Source organism: Eremomyces bilateralis, assembly GCF_010015585.1.
Source record: "Eremomyces bilateralis CBS 781.70 unplaced genomic scaffold P152scaffold_6, whole genome shotgun sequence".
Taxonomy (NCBI): Eukaryota; Fungi; Ascomycota; class Dothideomycetes; order Eremomycetales; family Eremomycetaceae; genus Eremomyces; species Eremomyces bilateralis.
Window position 1 is genome coordinate 311,118 of NW_022985072.1, and position 19,749 is coordinate 330,866.

General features: G+C 53.6%; 8 protein-coding genes across 8 annotated transcripts in view; 7 read left to right on the top strand and 1 right to left on the bottom strand.

The window, feature by feature from the left end:
* Positions 1-81: 81 nt before the first annotated feature.
* P152DRAFT_513085 (uncharacterized protein) lies at positions 82-3,453 on the top strand. The gene is made up of 2 exons (XM_033682783.1): positions 82-458; positions 521-3,453. The coding sequence occupies exons 1-2, from the start codon at positions 217-219 to the stop codon at positions 3,300-3,302; spliced, it is 3,024 nt and encodes a 1,007-aa protein (XP_033535320.1). The 5' UTR covers positions 82-216; the 3' UTR covers positions 3,303-3,453.
* A 1,515-nt stretch (positions 3,454-4,968) lies between these two features.
* Positions 4,969-7,207, top strand: P152DRAFT_433099 (sodium/nucleoside cotransporter 1 /nucleoside cotransporter 1; the record flags this gene model as incomplete). The annotated part of the gene is made up of 3 exons (XM_033677456.1): positions 4,969-5,387; positions 5,467-6,709; positions 6,768-7,207. The coding sequence occupies 3 exons, from the start codon at positions 4,969-4,971 to the stop codon at positions 7,053-7,055; spliced, it is 1,950 nt and encodes a 649-aa protein (XP_033535321.1). The 3' UTR covers positions 7,056-7,207.
* Positions 7,208-9,084: 1,877 nt separating this feature from the next.
* Positions 9,085-12,178, top strand: P152DRAFT_289032 (urea active transporter). The gene is made up of 7 exons (XM_033674998.1): positions 9,085-9,263; positions 9,592-9,768; positions 9,820-10,179; positions 10,298-10,485; positions 10,633-10,727; positions 10,776-11,160; positions 11,242-12,178. The coding sequence occupies exons 1-7, from the start codon at positions 9,196-9,198 to the stop codon at positions 11,997-11,999; spliced, it is 2,031 nt and encodes a 676-aa protein (XP_033535322.1). The 5' UTR covers positions 9,085-9,195; the 3' UTR covers positions 12,000-12,178.
* Positions 12,179-12,186: 8 nt separating this feature from the next.
* P152DRAFT_288960 (NAD(P)-binding protein) lies at positions 12,187-13,617 on the bottom strand. The gene is made up of 2 exons (XM_033674997.1): positions 12,737-13,617; positions 12,187-12,679 (listed from the first exon to the last, which is right to left on the bottom strand). The coding sequence occupies exons 1-2, from the start codon at positions 13,488-13,490 to the stop codon at positions 12,357-12,359; spliced, it is 1,077 nt and encodes a 358-aa protein (XP_033535323.1). The 5' UTR covers positions 13,491-13,617; the 3' UTR covers positions 12,187-12,356.
* A 763-nt stretch (positions 13,618-14,380) lies between these two features.
* On the top strand, positions 14,381-15,193 carry P152DRAFT_370950 (Maf/Ham1; the record flags this gene model as incomplete). The annotated part of the gene is made up of 1 exon (XM_033675516.1): positions 14,381-15,193. A coding segment is annotated over one exon (813 nt), but the record flags the coding sequence as incomplete, so codon positions are not given.
* Positions 15,194-15,473: 280 nt separating this feature from the next.
* On the top strand, positions 15,474-16,424 carry P152DRAFT_288957 (uncharacterized protein). The gene has a single exon (XM_033674996.1). The coding sequence runs from the start codon at positions 15,721-15,723 to the stop codon at positions 16,231-16,233; it is 513 nt and encodes a 170-aa protein (XP_033535325.1). The 5' UTR covers positions 15,474-15,720; the 3' UTR covers positions 16,234-16,424.
* A 192-nt stretch (positions 16,425-16,616) lies between these two features.
* P152DRAFT_448110 (uncharacterized protein) lies at positions 16,617-17,999 on the top strand (the record flags this gene model as incomplete). The annotated part of the gene is made up of 3 exons (XM_033678035.1): positions 16,617-17,193; positions 17,248-17,570; positions 17,625-17,999. 3 exons carry the CDS (start codon positions 16,617-16,619, stop codon positions 17,997-17,999), a joined length of 1,275 nt encoding a protein of 424 aa, XP_033535326.1.
* Positions 18,000-18,564: 565 nt separating this feature from the next.
* P152DRAFT_448111 (uncharacterized protein) overlaps positions 18,565-19,749 on the top strand; it is a gene marked incomplete at both ends in the record, with an annotated part of 1,652 nt that continues 467 nt past the window's right edge. The window contains one exon of the mRNA XM_033678036.1: positions 18,565-19,446. Within this exon, the coding sequence (XP_033535327.1) occupies positions 18,565-19,446 (882 nt within the window). The remainder of the gene's footprint in view (positions 19,447-19,749) is intronic.

A 19,749-nucleotide genomic window follows, 5' to 3' on the forward strand; every position in this document is an offset into this window, starting at 1 on the left:
ATTAGCCACGAGCCACACTTTCCCTCTCTGGACCCACAAAAACTTTCACGGTCCTCCTCCGCATCTCTCACTTGACCGCAACACCACTTCCGCGTCTATCAAACGACGCGCTTCAAGCTCCACCACGTTTCATACTTTATTGGCTATTGCTGGTTACAATCCGCAGAATTAGTAGCTCTATGGCCTAACACATTATTGCTATCTGCTTCGAGGAAGATGCGGTTACGACTCAGGATCAGCAGGCACAAACTGCCGCCTGCGAATGTGATCTGGACCGTCGCAGAGGCAGCTAATGGAGTGCCATGTAGTGTTGTGGGCTTCTTAGAACGGGTCAACGAAATCATTCCTCTGGTGTCTAGCAGTTGGGGACTGGAGGATTATGTTGTGGAGCTGGACGGCTTTGAGTGTTTACATTTCAGGGCCGTGACGGAGGTCTTCAAAGACGAAGACACGGTAATGTAAGTTCTGCTCAACATGCGTGTGAATCGCTTATTATGGGAAGATCTAACTTGTTATATAGTATCCGACCTTTAGAGACCTCAGAGTACCGAGCCAGACAATTTTCTGGTCGTCATCAGATCTCTGTCGCTGGCGCCCATCTGGTTGATGGTATTCCTTTCGGGCGACGGTACATTCGACAACCAAGGCGTCCTGCCCTCCACATTCCTTCGAGAAAGCACCGGCATCTTACGCCTACTGAAAGCGAAGAACTGACGATATCCGATGACGAACACGATGTGGCCGTTAGAGGAATGATTGAAGAGGGTACTGTTGATGAGACCGTGGAAAGCCATGAGGCTGCATCAACACTAGGAAAACGAAAGCGGCCGGATAGCCTCAAGTCTGTCCGATTCGATACAGCTACTGCTCTATTCGGAAGCGAGGATGATGAGGACGAAGAAGACGATTTAGACTTCGAACTTGACTCCCCAGCCCTCACTGGGCTTTCCCAGAACTCCCAGAACTCCGAGAACGAACCATCATCACTTCTTTCGGAGACTGAAAGTGATCTCAGTAGCTCAGAATCAAGCGCTACAACGAGTTCTTCTTCAAGCTCGGACGATTCAGACGATTCAGACGATTCAGACGGATCACTTTCGAGCCTGGTTGCGAGTTTATCCAGGCGGTCACAGGCTGTGAGAGAGAAAATTCCCACGAACAATGCCGCAACCCCTACCGCCACGACATCGGCCAAATCGAAGACGCCTCAACAAATGGAGAAAGGTACAGTACTAAAGCAAGAGACCACGAAGATTCCGCAGCCTGTAGCGAGCACCCATACTCTGCCTGGAGCAGGCAAACCGGAGACTCAATCGCGGAATGCGCGAAAGCGAGATAGTCGAAGATTGCGCCAGCTCAAAGATGAAGGTCTCATTCACCCGGATGCTACCATCTCGGACATGAAGACAGGTGGGATTTGCAGACCACGCAATGAGATTGCCAATACCGCGCATACCACAAGTTCCATTACACCCTCTACTACTGGCCTCGAGTCTGACCCCGAAGAGAGATCAAAAACTGAACCCCACAAGGATATCGACGAAGAGAAGGAAACGGAGGGAATGAATGATGTGTCTGATGATGTCGCTTCTGAAGCTCCCTCTGAAGAGCCGATCGTTAAGCCACAAGATGCGGCCATGACTGTCGCTTTATCGTCTAGAAATTCCGAGTCCAGCATAACGAAGAAGGATAAGAAGAAAGACAAGGCTACCGATATGGATGCAATCGAAGGGGGGGCGGAAGGAGTGAAGCCACAAGAGAGCAAATCTGCTCAAATACCCGAAGAAGCCGCTGGAGCGGATGGCAAAGGGAAGAAAAAGAAAAAGGACAAAAAGGAGAGGGCGAAGAAAGAGAAGTTCAAGCCCGATTCTCAGGAGAAACCAGCCGATCACAGTCCAACGGCTAATGGCAGCCTTGTAGCCGATGGCGTCTCAGTCGACGACAGTCACCTTCACGACGTTGCCGACAGCTCTGCTATGGCCATTTTGGAGCCGCAAATCGTTACACGGTCCAGGAAGAGTCGAGATGGGTCAACGCATGACTTCGAGCTATCTGGCTCAAATGCCTCGATAGTCAATGGTGAGACACCCATCGAGCGCACTCCTCTTGTGACCCCTCTCTCCAAAGCAGTTGAAGCTGGCAAATCTTTTGCCGTACCAACCTCATCAAGCCCAGAAGAGTCCGCACCCAAGCGATCACGACTTGACATCGCCGGATCCCGCCGCCTCCTCTTCGGCTCCCTCGGCATCAGAACCCCTAAAACCCCCGAAGAAGAGAAAGAAGCGCGAGCGAAGCTTGCGGCCCAGGCGCAGCGACCTGGCCTCGCCAAACTCAAGCAAAAGCTCGACGTTGAGACAGCTGCTACAACCCCAGGTGCAGAATCCGAGCCGCCAGTGGACCCCCACTCGGACGAATGGAAGAAGAAAATCGACCTAGATGCTGTAGAGTGCGTGGATGAGGGAATCGAGCTGTCCACCCCGCCCTACCCGTTCAGGAACCTCTGGGATCCGCAATATGAGGGATGGCACTCGCAGAGCAAGAAATCGAAGAAACGCAAGCGAAATACGCGGAACAGTTACGGGGACGATCACGACGCGTATGGCCCAGGGACTGGCCCAGGGACCGACTATGCAGATGAGCCCCCGGACAACTCGCTTCACTACAACGACGATTACAATGACGACCACAACGAATACTACGACGACGCCGAGCCCGCACCACATCTGCAAGGACCCGCAGCGGACCACGAAGAAACAGTCAAGGTCACCCGCGTCCGCGGCGACTTCTCCATCCCCACGGTGCCACGACACGTCGCCAAGTATCCCGTCCTGAAGAAAGCCCACCTCTCCCCCGGCACCATCGTCCTCTTCAAGCAACTCGATTGCTCTGAAGCCACGAAATGGGCGCCCACAATCTCCGACTATCGCTCCGCGCGGATCGAGGCTGTCGAAGCCGATGGAACGGTGGTTCTCCGGCTCGCGGCGAACTACGTGCCGCGCACGACGAAGCGGTTCGTGGGTGGGAAGCGGGTGTTTAGTGGGTTTGAGGACGTGGAAGCGGATGAGGAAGAGGAGGAGGAAGATGAGGGGGTGAGAGAGGTGGTGTTTGAGGAGTTGTTGGAAGCGCGGTTGTTGAAGGGGGGGAGGGCGGTAGATGATGGGCTTGCACACCAGGGTAATGTACAGGTGCCTGGAGCTATGAGCGACAAGGCAGCGGTGACTGCTGAGGGCGACGAGGTTCCTATGGATGGCGCAGGAACAGATGGCATCGCGGTTACTCCGATGCTCGAGACAGCTGCGTGAGAAACTAGACGTAGGGTTGCGGGACGCATTATGCTCAGGTCGTCTCGAACCCCAGAATTCGGAATATTTCTACTGGTCAGGGGTGCATTCTGACGTAGCGTACATAGGACAAGTGTCAGAATGCCAATGATACGATAGCTGAGAGCTCTCTACGAAGAGACAGATTAATGTGCCTACCTATGTAAACCTGCCCGATACTTCCCCCCAGACACTAGGTCCTGCCCAGCGCCTGGGACATGATGGCTTGCAAACTGGGACGGTTTCATTTCAACATTGTGATGCGGCGTTATGAGATGGTCTCAAGGGCGCAGATTCGTTCCAGATACCCAGTCAGGAATCTCTGCTCCCTCCCGCCTATACGTAGCTACTCGCCGTCCGGTTGGATCGAAGGTTTCCCATCGGTCAGCACGGACTATATCGTCTGCCTAGACGGCTCCCAGAGTCGGCCAGAGAGGAGAGATCAGAGAACCAAACGATAATAAATAGATAGGCGAGCTCCTATCCTTGCGGGCCATGAGAGGGAAATATGCACGAGGACAAACATGATTAAGCTGGGGTAATTAGGGTCAGTGCGCAGCGGTAGAGGGCGGCTCCAATGATCAAAGTGCCTGGGGACTGAGGAACGGATATGGAGGATAGAGAGGATTTGGTAGATGGATGGAACAGGAAGGTCGAAAGTTGATGGATGCGGATCAAAAGCACGAGGCCCTAGCCTTGCTCCAAGCCACCAGCTCATCACCAAGACACCAAGCCGACGCTAGGCAAGACAAGATTAGCGGGGGACGCCACATACCTTTGAAGCACTTTAACGTTGGTAGCTATCTTTGCTGCAAATGCAAAGGTTCAGGCATTTGGCATATCATTCAATATCAGTTCCGTACTCCTGTGAGTGAGAAAGGAATCGAGAGGCTTGCGATGCACTGCGATGATTCTGCGACACACTCCGACACCTCATTGGCCGATTCAACCTCCGCGCTAGGATACGAATAAGCAGCAATGTCGATCGATCATCCTTCGACCTTTGAGGGATTGATCCTTATCAATCGGCTCTGATCTCACTCCCATTGGGTCTGCCTAGGCCCTAGAAAAATCTGGCCTCCACATATCACGGCTAACGGTTAACGCTCTTATCCACTTAGGCCAATGGACAGTCCCAACCCTGAGATATCATTTCCCCAGGGTCGACACGCCGGCTAGTTCGGTCGAGATGCCCTGGTTTTTGGTAGTATTTCATCGTCGTAGCACCAACGGCTGGGTCGCTTGTAGTACGTACGAGACCCTGGTGGACTTAGCGGAGACTACTGCTAGGATGGGAAGCTGCTAAGATTGGGTTTCCCGCTCGCACATTGCTGATATCGTGTGGTTGGCCAGTCATTTGCTTTTGCGTCTGCAGCCCTTCGAGGTGGACGGGAAGGGTGATGGAACGTTGGTGCGCATCTATCGGCGCGGTCCGATGAGACATACATATTGTGCTCGTGTCTCGCTGTCGCTCTTAAGCACCAAGATTTTCCGACTCCTTCACACATCCCAACGAGAGGGTCCGCTAGCGATTGACGTTCCGGCCGGCAAGAATCGAGTGGATATAGGAAACGGTTCGAGCCTCGAGGACCTTGACAGGTTGTCTTTGTGCTTCTTCGATCGACATCTTCTTGTGTTCCGTTCCACAATGGCATCGGACGATCGTCACAATATGTCCCCTCAGCGGGGCGTATCCCCCAACCCCGACCCAGCTCTGGACTACGCCAACGAGCATATCCACCAACACCTGCATCACGACCCTCGTGCGGTGTCGAAAGATGAAAATGTGATGTATACCACAGGAACGACGGTGGACAAGTCGGCTATCCCCGACCCGAGCCCTCTGGAGCATGATTTGCACAAGCGACATCCTATCGAGCGGACTCTCGGCGAGAAAGCGGCGGCCGAAAAGAATGGCGGCGTGGCATATGATGCCGAGAAGGGCGAATATGAAGGACAGGAGCCCGCTTCTGAGACCGAAGAAGAGCGGAAGAAGAGTTTATTTGCTCTGTATTATGCCAAGTACCGATTCGTCGCTCATATCGCTGTCTTCGTCGTGTTCACCGGGTAAGTCCATCCCACGACTTGCGATTCGAAGCTATTCAAACCCCAGTTAGAGAAGAAGTGCTTACGAATGGCGATGTAGCTGGTGGATAGCAGGTCTCGTCCTTCACCGGAAGGATAAGAATTGGCTCATCCCCTTCCTTCTGTGGCTCGCCATCTCGCTCCGTCTGCTCTTCTTCTATATCCCCAGCACGATCATTTCGAAGCCGATGCACCTCATCTGGAACAACACGGGTGTCCGATTTGCGGATCTGATTCCAAAGAAATTCCAGATCCCTCTCGGTGCGCTTTTGGTCATTGCCGTGATCCTTGTCGGTTCTTTCGCCTCTGAGGAAACCGAAGACAATACGCGAGAAAACAGGGCCGTCAGCTTGTTCGGTCTGGTTGTGATCATCTTCGGTCTCTGGCTCACCAGCCGAAATCGAAAGGCCATCAAATGGCACACCGTGATCGTGGGTATGCTGATGCAGTTCATCATCGCCCTATTCGTCCTCCGAACTCAGGCCGGTTACGATATCTTCGATTTCATCTCCACCTTGGCTCGCGAGCTCCTTGGATTTGCCGAAAAAGGTGTCGAATTCTTGACAGACGATACTGTCCCTCCGTTGCACTGGTTCATCAGCGGTGTGCTTCCTGCTATCATCTTCTTCGTCTCGATTGTACAGGTCCTCTACTACCTCGGTATTCTGCAGTGGTTCATCGGTAAATTTGCCGTGTTCTTCTTTTGGAGTATGCGCGTCTCTGGAGCCGAAGCCGTCGTTGCGGCCGCCTCCCCCTTCATCGGACAGGGTGAATCCGCCATGTTGGTAAAGCCGTTCGTTGCGCACATGACGGTGGCAGAAATCCATCAAATCATGACGTCTGGTTTCGCCACGATTGCTGGTTCCGTGCTCGTCGCATATATTTCGATGGGTGTCTCCCCTCAGGCCTTGATCTCCAGCTGCGTCATGTCGATTCCGGCATCGCTAGCCACCTCGAAGCTACGATATCCGGAAGAGGAGGAGTCCTTGACCGCTGGGCGGGTAGTTATTCCCGACGACGACGAGCACAAAGCTGCGAACGTCCTTCACTCGTTTGCCAACGGTGCTTGGCTAGGTTTGAAGATCGCAGGCATGATTCTGTGCACGATTCTTTGCATCATTGCCCTCATTGGCTTGATCGATGGTCTCTTAACCTGGTGGGGCCGTTATTTGAGCATCCACGACCCAGACCTGACTCTGGAACTCATCCTCGGATACCTTTGCTATCCGGTTGCTTTCCTGATGGGCGTCCCGCGAGGTGATTTACTCCGAGTCGGGGAACTGGTCGGTGTCAAGATCGTCGCTGTAAGTATTCCCGTCCTATGCCAGCATTGCGTCAGTCCAGATATTTACATCGTGACAGAACGAGTTCGTCGCCTACGCCCGCCTCGTCGACCCCGAGAAATACCCGCAATATGCTGCGATGGCCGTCCGCTCTAAACTCATTGCGACATACGCTCTGTGCGGATTCGGTAACATCGGGTCTTTGGGTATTCAGATCGGTGTGCTCTCTCAAATCTCCCCTAGCCGAAGCGGTGATGTCAGCCGAGTTGCGGTCAGCTCGCTCATCACTGGTGTTCTCAGCACTCTGAGCTCCGCAACCATCGCTGGGCTTCTCATTACAGACCAAGGGAAGTTCATCAGTGTCTAGGTCTTGTGACCACCGGTGGCTCGTTCAGTAATGTATTGGTAGCTTGAGTAGCAAATGAACGATCCTTCTTTTCATCTCATTCGAGCATAAAACGCGTTGAATGAATGAAATAATAGCACCGCAGGGCAACCTGTGAATTGGAATCTTGAGAGACAAACGAAGAAGACGAAAACATTGAACAGGAGATAAAAGGTTGAGGTCGTCTCGGTGTCCCAAAACGGCATCGCGGTCACCCCAATCCAAGCAAAACACGAATCACGCCTTTCTACTTTCGACTGGTGCGATGCTCGAATAATGCTAGCTCCATTACTAAGCCAATCATGTTCCTCCTTTTATTTGGTGACCTCGTATTCCGTATTTGTAATCACAATATATTAATAGATATTGTCTATGGATCATACTGGTCTCAGACCTGGTTGAATATTCTTTTCGCGAGAGTTGATTGTAAATGATAGAAAATGTATCATCCAAATCACTGGCTCGACTAAGTACCAGTTGTTTGTAATTTCTCAGTTGTTTCATTCCATGGTCCATCGCGTCGCAGCTGAAGGTGTGTATCAGGGGCTACATATATGTATGGACGCGCCTCCTAAACAGCAATATAACAAAAGAAATGCCAGCCTGGACCCAGCTTGACATCTAGACGGCTTATGGGAGAGCCCAATGCTCCCCCAAAGAACATCCCAAAATTTCGAAAAGGCAGAGAAAGTGACAACGACCATAATTTAGTACTGCTCGAAAGGCCATGAAACCAAAAAAGTCCTACCAGGACGATTGAGTGAGCGTGAAAGGCAGAAACAAACCAAAGGACAACACTCTCCGAACTCGCCCGACACTGCGCTTTTGATGTGGCGCACGAGCGAGCTGCACTGTTATCAGGATGGGAATCATATACCTAATATGTTCATTTCATCAGCCATGCTTCAGAGTTCAGAGACAAGAGTTGAGAAATAGCGAATGTCAGGGGGTGTTTTCTAGCACGAATCCTTTGCTCAGTTCCGTAATGAACTCACATGCATTGTGAGTGTGAGAACCCTGCTTGCTTCGAGATACCTTCAACATGAATCTCTTAGGAATAAGGACTCAGGAGGTGCGAAGTCGCAGCCCGCAGGGGTTGTCCAGCTCCGAACCCCATCGGATAGCGGCGTAGGTGGTGAACGACAAGTCATGGCCCTCATGGGAGTCATGGGTTGCCTGCTCTTGGCGCCAGCCACAAAGTGTTAATTTTGTCTTTTGACTAAACTCTGTTGACAATCTCTCATGAGCTTATCTCAAAGTCAATCTCTTTCCCACTCTCTGAATTACAGCCAAGGATACAGGTAAGCGTGTTTCTCCGGCATCTGCCATGCCCTGAACTTGCGTCGATCGATCAGCGATCCAATGAGTGGCTCTCCAGCTTGAGTCTTGGATCCTTATCAGCTCGTATGCACGATACCCTTGCTTCAGTCATGCACAATCCCGTGGAGCGCGCCTCAATATCTCGATGCGAAGATGGTATCCGGCATGTCGCGTGCAAATAGCCTCCTCGCCTGGATCGCACCTGGGTCTTCCTTTCGGCGGGCAGCCAACATCCCACGAGGGCTCTGTTGATATCTCAAGCCAAGAACACGCCCTAGTGTCAGATTTGATATAGCGACGCCACTGATTAACCCTCCGAATGGGAATCAACGATTCAGAAGAAGTAAAACTGGATCTGTGCTAAAATCGTTACGGATTATCCAAATCGTAGTGTCCGAATCACTTCATTGGCTCTGTGGAACCCGGATCTCGAGGCCTTGGACCCTCGAATATGCGAGTTTCGCGAGTTTGGGTCTTGGATTCGCAGCCTATCTTTTTACGGAATCGAAACAGTGACGCCATGGGGACTGTAACCCGGGGAGCAGTCTGATATTCATGGGGGACAAAGAGAAAGAGCATGGAGTTGGCCGATCACCATGCCATCACGCTGCAAGCGCGTGGAGTTTATAAGTAACGCGGCGCCCGGTGGGTCACGGTTTGTTTGTTGTCGGAATCTTGAAATATTGCTATCCCGTCTATACTGAACGGTGTGTAACTCGTGAGACTTTTGGACTTCGAAGTCCCTTTCTGCTTCCTTATCCACACGGTCACTCGGGTCATCATCGAATTACCTGGTACCAGCATGGCGGAACCGCCTCTCAGTCAGGGCGTCGGATATGGCGTTGTCATTGGGCTGGGATTCCTGTTTGCGTAAGTGGCGCCATCCGTTGCAATTGGAAGTCAGCATATCCCATTACTGTACTACCCGGTTTTCTTTTCGCGAGACCCCGAGGGCCTCTATCAAGTCTCTGTCTCTACGTCCGTTTTTAGACCTGTTAAGCGTGTGGACGAAGGAAGACTTGGGAGGGCCGAAGGCCATCGCGAAAGGATCACAGCTCGATGATCTAGACTCATGTTAAATCAAAGCTCTTGGAAAGTGTTGGGGTATAAAATGCATATTCCGGCTCTGAAATACCCACTTGGATCCATATTGTTACAGTGTTTTGCGCCAAAGAGCATTTGACTAATTGGATATTAGTTTTGGTATGATTTTGACCACCTTCGTCCTCAAGCGTTACAACTATGAGCTCCAAACCTCCGAAATGTTCAGCACGGCCGGTCGAACGGTGAAGTCTGGACTTGTTGCCTCAGCTGTCGTTTCCTCCTGGACCTGGGCAGCGACCCTGCTTCAGTCATCCGGTGTCGCATACAAATAGTAGGCACGCAAGCAACAAAGAGACCAAGGAAATGTGCTGACAAGCTCTAGTGGCGTCTCCGGGCCCTTCTGGTATGCCAGTGGCGCAACTGTCCAAATCATCCTGTTCGCGACCCTGGCTATCGAACTGAAGCGCCGCGCTCCCAACGCACATACCTTCCTTGAAGTCATCAGGGCACGTTATGGAAAGGTCACCCACTTTGTCTATATCACGTTTGGTCTCATGACAAATATCCTGGTGACTTCCATGCTGCTGACAGGAGGTTCCGCAGTCGTGACATCGCTCACCGGTGTCCCAACTGCGGCGGCTTGCTTCCTACTCCCGATCGGCGTTGTGCTCTATACCATGTTCGGTGGAATTAAAGCGACGTTCTTGACTGATTATGCGCACACGGTCGTGATTCTCGTAATGTGAGTGGAGAAGGAGTTGCTTTAACACAGCCCTAACCCCTGACCTGAAACCTTCTCACCTATCTCTCGCCCAACGCTGTTTCTATCGAACGAATTACCAGCTAACGGAACATCCTAGCATCATGACCTTTGCCTTCACTACGTATGCTACTAGTGATGTACTCGGAAGCCCTGGTAAAGTATGGGAGATTCTAGTCGAGAAGGGCAAGGAGTTTCCCGTTGAAGGCAATGAGGGAGGCTCTTATCTGACCATGCGATCGCGCGAAGGAGCCATCTTCTTCGTCATCAATATCGTAGGTAACTTTGGTGAGTGCAATGTTCCCTGTTCTTGAAATTTGTCGTACATCCCGGATTCCCTTTTCAGTCTCTTCAGTGCTCCCCTGGCCATATTGATGCGTCGATGAACTTTAGCAATTGCGCCTCTCTAGAACTATCGCTAACTAGGTTGTGCAGGCACTGTGTTCATGGATAATGGATATTACAACAAGGCTATTGCTGCCCATCCAGTCCATGCCCTTCCAGGCTACGTCCTTGGGGGTCTCTCTTGGGTATATATTCCTCCCAAACTCGAGCAGACAATCAACTAACTCCAAAAGTTTGCCATCCCATGGTTGGCCGCTACGACGATGGGACTGGCAGCCTTGGCGCTCGAAGGCCACTCCTCCTTCCCTACCTATCCCGACCGTCTCCCCGCCGCCGACGTGAACGCCGGTCTCGTGCTTCCGAGCGCCGCTGTTGCACTGCTTGGCAAGGGAGGTGCTGCCGCTACTCTGCTGCTGATCTTCATGGCGGTTACGTCGGCCATGTCGGCGGAGTTGATCGCCGTGTCGTCCATTGCGACCTACGACATCTATCAGACCTACATTAACCCGGCCGCCTCGGGCAAGCGCCTTATTTACTCGGCGCACATGTGTGTTGTCGCCTATGCGTTCCTCATGGCGGCGTTCTCTACTGGCCTGTACTATGCTGGTATCTCCATGGGTATGTCACTAAGTGGAACTGGCAGATCTTTCCATACATTGAATTCATCCTAGAATCACTAGCTAATCTTCCGATCCACAGGCTACCTCTACCTGCTCATGGGCGTCATAATTGGAGCCGCCGTCCTCCCCGCCGCCCTCACACTCCTCTGGTCTCAACAAAACTGGTGGGCCGCCACCCTCGCCCCCCCACTCGGCCTCGTCTGCGCCCTCATCGGCTGGCTTGTTCAAGCGAAGCAAGAATTCGGCACCCTCACCGTCGACTCCACCGGCGCCAACAATCCCATGCTGGTCGGCAACGTCGTCGCGCTCATCTCGCCCATGATCTTCATCCCCGTGCTGACCTACGCGCTCGGCACCCAGAAGTACGACTGGCAGAGCATGAAGGAGATCCGGCGCGCCGACGACCACGACCTGGCGGATGCCGCGCACATCGACCTTGAGCTGATCCCTGGCGGGCGGAGGGAATCCATCGCGAAGACCGAAGAAGAGCAGGTGAAGCTGGCGAAGGCGGCGAAGTTCGCGCGCATCCTCACCGTGACGTTGACGCTGTCCATGCTCGTGCTGTGGCCGATGCCGATGTACGGCTCGGGCTACATTTTCAGCAAGAAGTTCTTCACCGGCTGGGTGGTCGTCGGTATGATCTGGATCTTCTTTAGCACCGTGTGCGTCGGGCTCTACCCTCTCTATGAGGGCCGCGGCACCATGGCTCGGACGGCGAAAGCGGTGTATTTGGATCTGACGGGGAAGAAGAAGCCGACGCCAGTGCATGGACAGGTGGTGGAGGAGACGGGCACGAGTACGCCGACAGAGAAGGTTGCCCCTGAGAAGACGGGGTGATGCGTTCTGAACGACCATATACCTGACTGCACTTGGGGGTTTGTTTGTGAAGTTTCGCAATATACCAGAGACTATCTTGACAGTGCCTTAGCTTATTCCAATCTAAGAGACATTTTTGCACATCGTTGGCAAATGATTTGTTATGGAAATCGCAAGCGTCGATGACTATCGGGATCGTTCGTATTCGTTCTAGACTCATGGCAGGCAATGATGAATGGAGTTCGTAATTGCCATGATTTATTGATTTTATCATCCGGTTCGTTATAGATGACCATCATAATGAAGTTTTCGTTAATACCTGAGTGAAGGGACACACAGCAACCAGTAGGTTTTCTTCGTTCATCACACCTTCGCGATCTACGACGTCTTGAGCGGGCTAATTTCCAAAACCGCCTTCCCAAAGTTCTTCCCCTGCAGCATCCCCACGAACCCCTCCGCCGCCCCGTCGATGCCCTCAGTCGTAGACATCTGCGCCTTGAAGCTCCCGTCTGCGATCCACTTGCTCACATTTTCGCGATGCTCCTTCGCATACACGGGACCCATGTTGTCGTCGCCGACGATGAATCCGCGGAACGTGATGCGCCTGGCGACGATCAGCATGAGGTTGCGGATGGGGTAGGCCGGGGTGGGGTTCTCGGCAGTGGGGAGCAGGTTGTATTGGCTGATCATGCCACAGGCAACTAGAGCCGTTGTTAGCGGAAGATATTAGAAATGGGGGCCAATGAAATGGTTCGTACCGATTCTCCCAAAGGCTTTCATCGCATCGATTGCTGCTTCGAGCTGCTCGCCGCCGACATTCTCGTAGTAAATGTCTATGCCGTCCGGCGCAAGTCGCGCAAGCGCTGCTGCAGGCTTCTCCTTCTTATAATTGAATCCCGAATCGAATCCTAGATCCTTGAGGATGAAGTCAAGCTTCTTGTCATCACCAACGCTCCCAATGACCTTAAGTCCCTCATGCTTGGCCAATTGCCCGACCAGCTGCCCCACCGCTCCCGACGCCGCCGAGATGAAGATCGTCTCCCCCTTCTTCGGCTTCCCGATGTCGTAGAAGGATGAATAGGCGGTCAACCCAGGCATTCCCAGCGCGCCAATGAAAACCTTCGGGTCGAGCTTATACGGATTGTCTAGTACGTGCGCCCGCTCTGTGACCTCCTTATCCAGATACCCATATTCGGCCGTCGGGCAGCTGTCCGTGCTCACAATGACATCCCCCGCCTTGAAGTTCGGGTTGTCGCTCTTCAGCACGGTGCTGATTCCGCGGTTGGTGATGGGCTCGTTCAGCTTGAATGGTGCGGAGTAGCTTTTGATATCGGGGGCTCGCATGCGCCCGCGCTGGTACGGGTCGAAGGAGAGGTAGTGGTTCTTGACCGAGAGGCCACCGGCCGGTGGGGTGTCGGGGTTGAACTCGCGGGATTCAACGACCAGATCCTGGCCTGGGACAGGGTAGCCCTGCGGGACCTGCTTGAAGATGAGACCTTTGTTGGCGACCATGGTGGAGGTTTGAGGAGTTTGAGGAGTTGAAAATGTTCAATTGGAATCTAGAAGTATCAATTCCCAGTTCTTAACTAAGATAACCACGATGTTCGATATTTAATGGGGGTGATAGCCTATGGTAAGCCGGGGAATGCAAGGAGGTCGGTCGTGCAGAGTATATATAGGTGTCTTAGATGGGCAGGAGGCGACTATAGAAGTTACGGTAGCACAGAGGAAGTCCCTCTATTACAAATCAAGCACCATACGACCGGTTACGAAAGAATTGCGAGATTTGAACCCTCCTTCTGGCTAAGAGGGTCTCGATAGATTGCCTCGGTAGGATAGACCAATGCTTTCCACGTCCACATCTCGGGCACACTTCTCTTTTCGACCAGCTCCTCACAGCTTGAGCTGCTGGTGGTGGATTTCATCGGGTCCATTGCTCATTGTCCGGGCTATCCCCGAGTCCGATTTGTGAGTGGAACGCCTAGGACACGATTGGAAAGTTCTTAGCCCGAATAAGGCGATATAAAATGGACTGTTCAGCGTCAGATTGAGAAGCTGAAGACGAAATGGGGGGTATGACGTTCGTGGGGTGTGTGCTCAGGCTCAAATTGATGCCTTATATGCCTGTCCAGGTCAGCTGCAGTGTGCCAGCCAATCCGTTCCACTGCGGACATTATTCGTTACGGACATTATCTTTGACCACATGCAGCACCATACATCAAAACTCCGTACAGATTACAGACACAGACGGTATTAAATATTAATCAGGTTATTGTTAATATTAATGCCGATATATCCACCTTCTTAGGGAACCAATTATCAATCAACGATTTCTCCGCCGATCAAACCCCTCTCCATATGCTTACCAATCGACCATCACAATGTCCAACCCCATAGCGAAAGATCCACCACCACCCTATGTCTCGACAACCCCGACCATCCCCCCACCACGTCCTCATGGAGTTGCCCGTCCTCCCTTCCCCCTCGAGCTCCCCTCTATCGCCGCCCTCAAATCCCAGCGCGTCATCCTCGCCAGCGCCTCCCCCCGACGCAAGCAGATCCTCTCGCAACTCTTCCCCAAAGTCGAGATCATCCCGTCAACCTTCGCCGAGGACCTCCCCAAGTCGCTCGGCGGCTTCGACTACGTGCTGCAGACGGCCGTCGCCAAATGCCGCGAGGTGTACGGGCGGGAGATCGACAACGTGGAGGCGGAGCGGGAACGGGGGGAGGTCGGGGTGGTGATCGCGGCAGATACGATCGTGATGAGCGCGGCGGGGCAGATTTTGGAGAAACCGAGGAGCGAGGCGCAGCATGTGGCGGTGTTGAAGAGTTTACGGGATGAGTCGAGGATAGGCTCGGAGATGAATCCTGGCGCGGGGATTGCGGTGGGAGGGGCTGGTGCTGGATGGCATAAGGTCTATACGGCGCTGGCGATCATGAGGCCCATGACGACGGCGATGGATCCTGGATATGTGCTGACGACACATGTTGAGGAGACGTCCGTTAAGTTCGACCCGGATATCACGGATGACCTGATTGTGGCCTACGTCAAGACCCGGGAAGGCGCGGACAAGGCGGGTGGGTACGGGATGCAAGGGCTTGGAAGTCTTCTCGTGGAACGGATCGAAGGGTCTTGGGACAATGTTGTCGGCATGCCGCTCCGAGCGACATTGGTCTTGATCGAAAAGATCCTGGTCGATGAACAGGAAGAACTTGATGAAGCACGGGAACTCGAGGAAGAGTACTGAGGAGATTAGCTACGATGCTCTTCAACTCTCGTCCGCTCGCCGTGAGCGTGCCGGACATGACCCTTTCTTCCCAACTATCTCGGTGGAATGAATTGGGAATATTAGTAAAAGGTCGTTTGGGCCTAGCGCCACTCTGAACGGGTGTGCCTAGGCTGCTGGGGTTCGTCAAGCGCTTCATATTCGTTCAGTGGACGCCTGTGGGGATATGGACTTGGAGTGTTCGAGAACCTCGCCTACAAGTGAAGGACTGGATTTGATCCAAAACCGTTTGATTTTTTCCCTCTGATCTGGTTCATCAATAGTGAAACCAGAAGTTCGGTCGCGTTCTGAGCCCTGCCAGTTCCAACCTGTTGCCTGCAGCTTGTCGACCTCAAACTTGAGGAACTCGTACACTTACATGTCCGAGTATATCGGTACCTTAAACACCAATTAAGCCCGATGCAAACAAGCTTCCCGAATCTATTGCAAGTACTACGTACTTCCATTTTCCTCCAATGCCAGGAGTCGAGGGGATTTCTCCTCACCTTAATGGACCATTGTTCCTAAGGTGGCAGGGTTACACCCAACGATTGGCTGAGCGCAGCGCATTCAGGGGTATACGACCCCCTTGCACCGAACATCAAGTGTATCACATCAAATGTACGGAGTATCATCTTCCCATCGCCAACTCCCTTGTCCCTCACCATTGCACGAACTATCCCCTCCTGCATCTCCTTTGTTTCATCTGCTCCTCCGCCCGAACTGAGGTCGCGCATCAGGCGCTATGGCTTCATCCTTATGTTGCCCATCTGCTACGCATCCCTGGCATGCGCTTCAGCGCTGCAGCCAAACTCGCAATATGTCCCATCGTACCACACTACCGCTCTCTTGATGCGACAGAACCGACTGTAGATCGAGTCTTGCTTTTTGCAGGCACAACTACCGACAGACATATCCTGGGGACCTGGCTGTCGTGTAAGAGGGAGGAGAGTATCCTGCTCGTAGCCATTCGGTTCTTGTGTTCGTGAACCCGTTCGTATCTGCGAGCTCCCTTCATTGAAAGAGCAGCTGTCGTCCAACCAGCCGGTGGGGAGCGGGTGACTTTGAACAGGATTCAGTCATTCTTTCCGGGCGACTGCTGCAAGGCGAACACGTTGGTGGACCACGTTGCCAACCGGTTGTTGTCTTGCCCATGGCCAACATTGACAATATCTGGCAGAGTTTGCAACACAATAACCCGCGGGCGTGCAGGACACGAGGCTTTTTGTCAACACGCGCGTCTTGCAGGTCAACACCGAGTTTGACTTTATCACAACGCGTCTGAAAGGGCCTTGAAAGAGTTGGATACTTCGAAAGAAGATTCGACGGCAGGACAATCTTTCCTCTCCACATCAGCGACGACGCGATCATCATGACCCCCTCAGTAGTAGGCACTGCCTCCCCGAGAGCACGATGGTCCCGTGTTACTGCGCTGCACGAAAACGTTCGCTCAATGTTATTCGGAAGCTCGGTCTATTCCCAAAGTCCCACCCTCCGACAAGACGAAGAGCCCCCGAAACTTCCCCCGCTCGTCTTCCTTCGTCAACCGAATACTCGGACCGAACCTTCAGACCACGCTCGAGGCCTCGAGGAAGGTATCGGCTCCGCGCCAGCGAGGAACCATGCGAACAATTCTCACAACTACCCGACCAACTACTCCCCAGCTTCGATACCTAGCACATGGGAACGATCATCGCTCTCTCTTGCGAGGGGTACAACGCAGGGATCGTCAACGTTAGAAAGAACGGTGGTAGACTCCGGAGCGGATGGGGTGGCGAGAGGAGTCCGTCGCAAGCGCAGGAAGCAGAAGCAGAAGCCGAAGAGGGGTTGGGTTCGAAATCACCATCAATCTCCCATTTTCAACCGTTCCCTTTTGCGTGGACGCACGAGGACGAAGGCTATCACCTTAATGATATCGGGAGTCTTGCTCGCAACGATGCTAACAATCTGTAAGTCCTCTCACTCCCCCACATCACCCACGCAGCGCATGTTAAACCATCTAGACCTAGCCCTCGCGCTCACCAACAACGCCGTCGCGCAAGAAGTCCATATCTTATTCATCCTGCTCCTCATCTGCACCACGATCGTCTTCTGCCACGCCCTGATCCGCCTCTGCATGCTCGCCACGCGACCTCCTCCCACTCGCCGCCATCACCGAGTCCCTGACCTCGCCGGACCGCAAGGGTTCGAGCCCAAATCTCCTATCCGCGTCCATGTCGCCCGTGACGATGAAGAGGCGGTGGAAAGCGTGGAAGAAGTGCTGGTAGAGGAGAAAGACGCGCCTAAGCCGCCGCCACCGGCATACGGGCTATGGCGATGTAGTGTTGTAAGTGTTACGCTCCCATCACTCGACCTGCGCAATGCTAACCGTCGCGACCAGCGTCTGAATCCAAATCTCCTCCATTGGCAACGAGTCGACGCGCTAGGCACCCATGCGCCAGGTACCCCTACGCCAGCAACCCCCACGCTCATCGACCTCCGCTCTCCCTCGCACTCGAATCCGAATAGCACTCATCGTCCGCCATCCTACGTCTCCGACGATGGGGTGGACTACGTCGTGAGCGTACAGCCGCGTTCCACGGTACATTACTCGCACGTGCCGTCGCCGTTACCGCGATCATTTGGGGATGAAGGACAGACTCCGCCGATACAGGAATTCCGCGGACCCCTAAACTCGCATGTCCCGGAGTTTATCGTTGGGTTATCGGGCGCGGGACGGCCGCCGAGTCAGATCCATCCGGCTTGGAGGACGTAGCGGAGGGAGGCAACTACTCTCTGGATGTATTCCTAGTGCATTGTGTTGGGGGGATGAAGTTCGTGGGGAAGAGGGGCATTGTGGGATATACTTGCTGATGCGAATGGCAGGACCGTGTCGCTGAGCGCTGGGATGTATCCTATGTACTGTACAATATGGTAGTCGACTTTCGGTCCGCTAATGTACTGGTGGAAGCTTTGCAGATGGTGTGCATAATGTTGGCGCCCGACAAGACTCTATATCCTCCAAAGTTGCAGTAGGATTAATGGGTGCAGGCAGGCAGGAGTCGACACAGGTAGGTATCAAGGTCATGATTGCTGACCCAGAGAATCTCTCCAGAGTAAACAAACGCGTGATATGAGTCAATGGGTGTGGTGTGACAATCACGTGCCTCGACCCCGCTCCGATATTCGGCGCTGAATTCCACACGTGATGCCAAGCCCACTCTAGTCCCCCAGCACTTTCAAAATCTGATCTGATCTTGATCTGATAAGATAACCTCTCCATCTGCACCACCTTCATCTTCATCACCACACCACCTGGTTACTCATCGAACCCAACCCCAATGGCGTATATCACCGACGGGCTCTCCCCCCCATTGAGCTCCGGTTCCTCCGCCCAGTCCCCGGAATACAACTCCTCCGACTCCTCGCTCCCCCCGGTCCCCCATTCGAGTCACCATCCGGTTATCCTCCTTCGCCCGGACGCCAGCCAGGCGTCCTCGACCGCCAAAACGGACCATGGCCTCCCCCTCGCCGCGTCCCGCGGCCCGCTAAACGGGACCTACCACATCCCTCCGCGGCCCAAGCCCGGCCGCAAGACCGTCAACGAGGTGCCGCCGACCAAGCGGAAGCAGCAGAACCGGGAAGCGCAACGGTCGTTCCGGGCGAGACGGCAGCAGCAGAAAGAACAATTGGAGCAGGATGCGGTGAATAATAAGAAAGAGCGGGATGATTATGAGGGGCGGTTGGAGATGGCGAGTCGGCAGTTGACGCAGCAGGAGCAGGTGATTCATGGGCTGCAACAGCGGTGCGAGGCGGCGGAGGGGTCGGCGGGTCGGATGAATGGAGAGCTGGTGGAGATGCGAGCGAGGTTGGTGGAGGCGGAGAAGACGGTCCGGGGGAAAGATGAGGTGATAGAACGGTTGAGACGGCAGATTCAGATGGGTTCGAATGGCTCATCGAACGCTGCGGCTCACCGATCGTATTCAGTCGATCAGAGTTATGTCGGACAGACGCAATATTCATCGGAGCATCGACGGTCGGAGACTACAAGCTATCCCGGCTTCAGCTCTACACCATCACAGACACCGTCCTCAGATGCCACGGAGTTGCCGGCCGACGCCGCTCCTTTCAAACCCTCGCCGGCGAAACAATCCAAGCGGGCTCCAGATGGCTGCGATAACTGCACCGAAGACCAGTGTCCCTGCGTCGAGCAATTCACAAACGTCACCTCCAAATCCGCCGACGAGATCACGACCGACACGGACATGACTAACAACTTCTCCATCCCCTCCATCCCCTCCATCCTCACTCCCCAAGCATCCACCGACCCCTCCACCACAATTCCCACCCCTACCTCAACCTTCGAAGACCGCGAAATCGACTTCACCAACTTCCTTAAGCCCGCCCCCACCGCACCCCCCACCGATCCCTCCTCCCCCTGCGGCTTCTGCACCGACCCCCAAAACTGCCTCTGCACAACCCCTGCCACCACCCCTGCTACCACCACCCCCATCTCCCTCCCACCC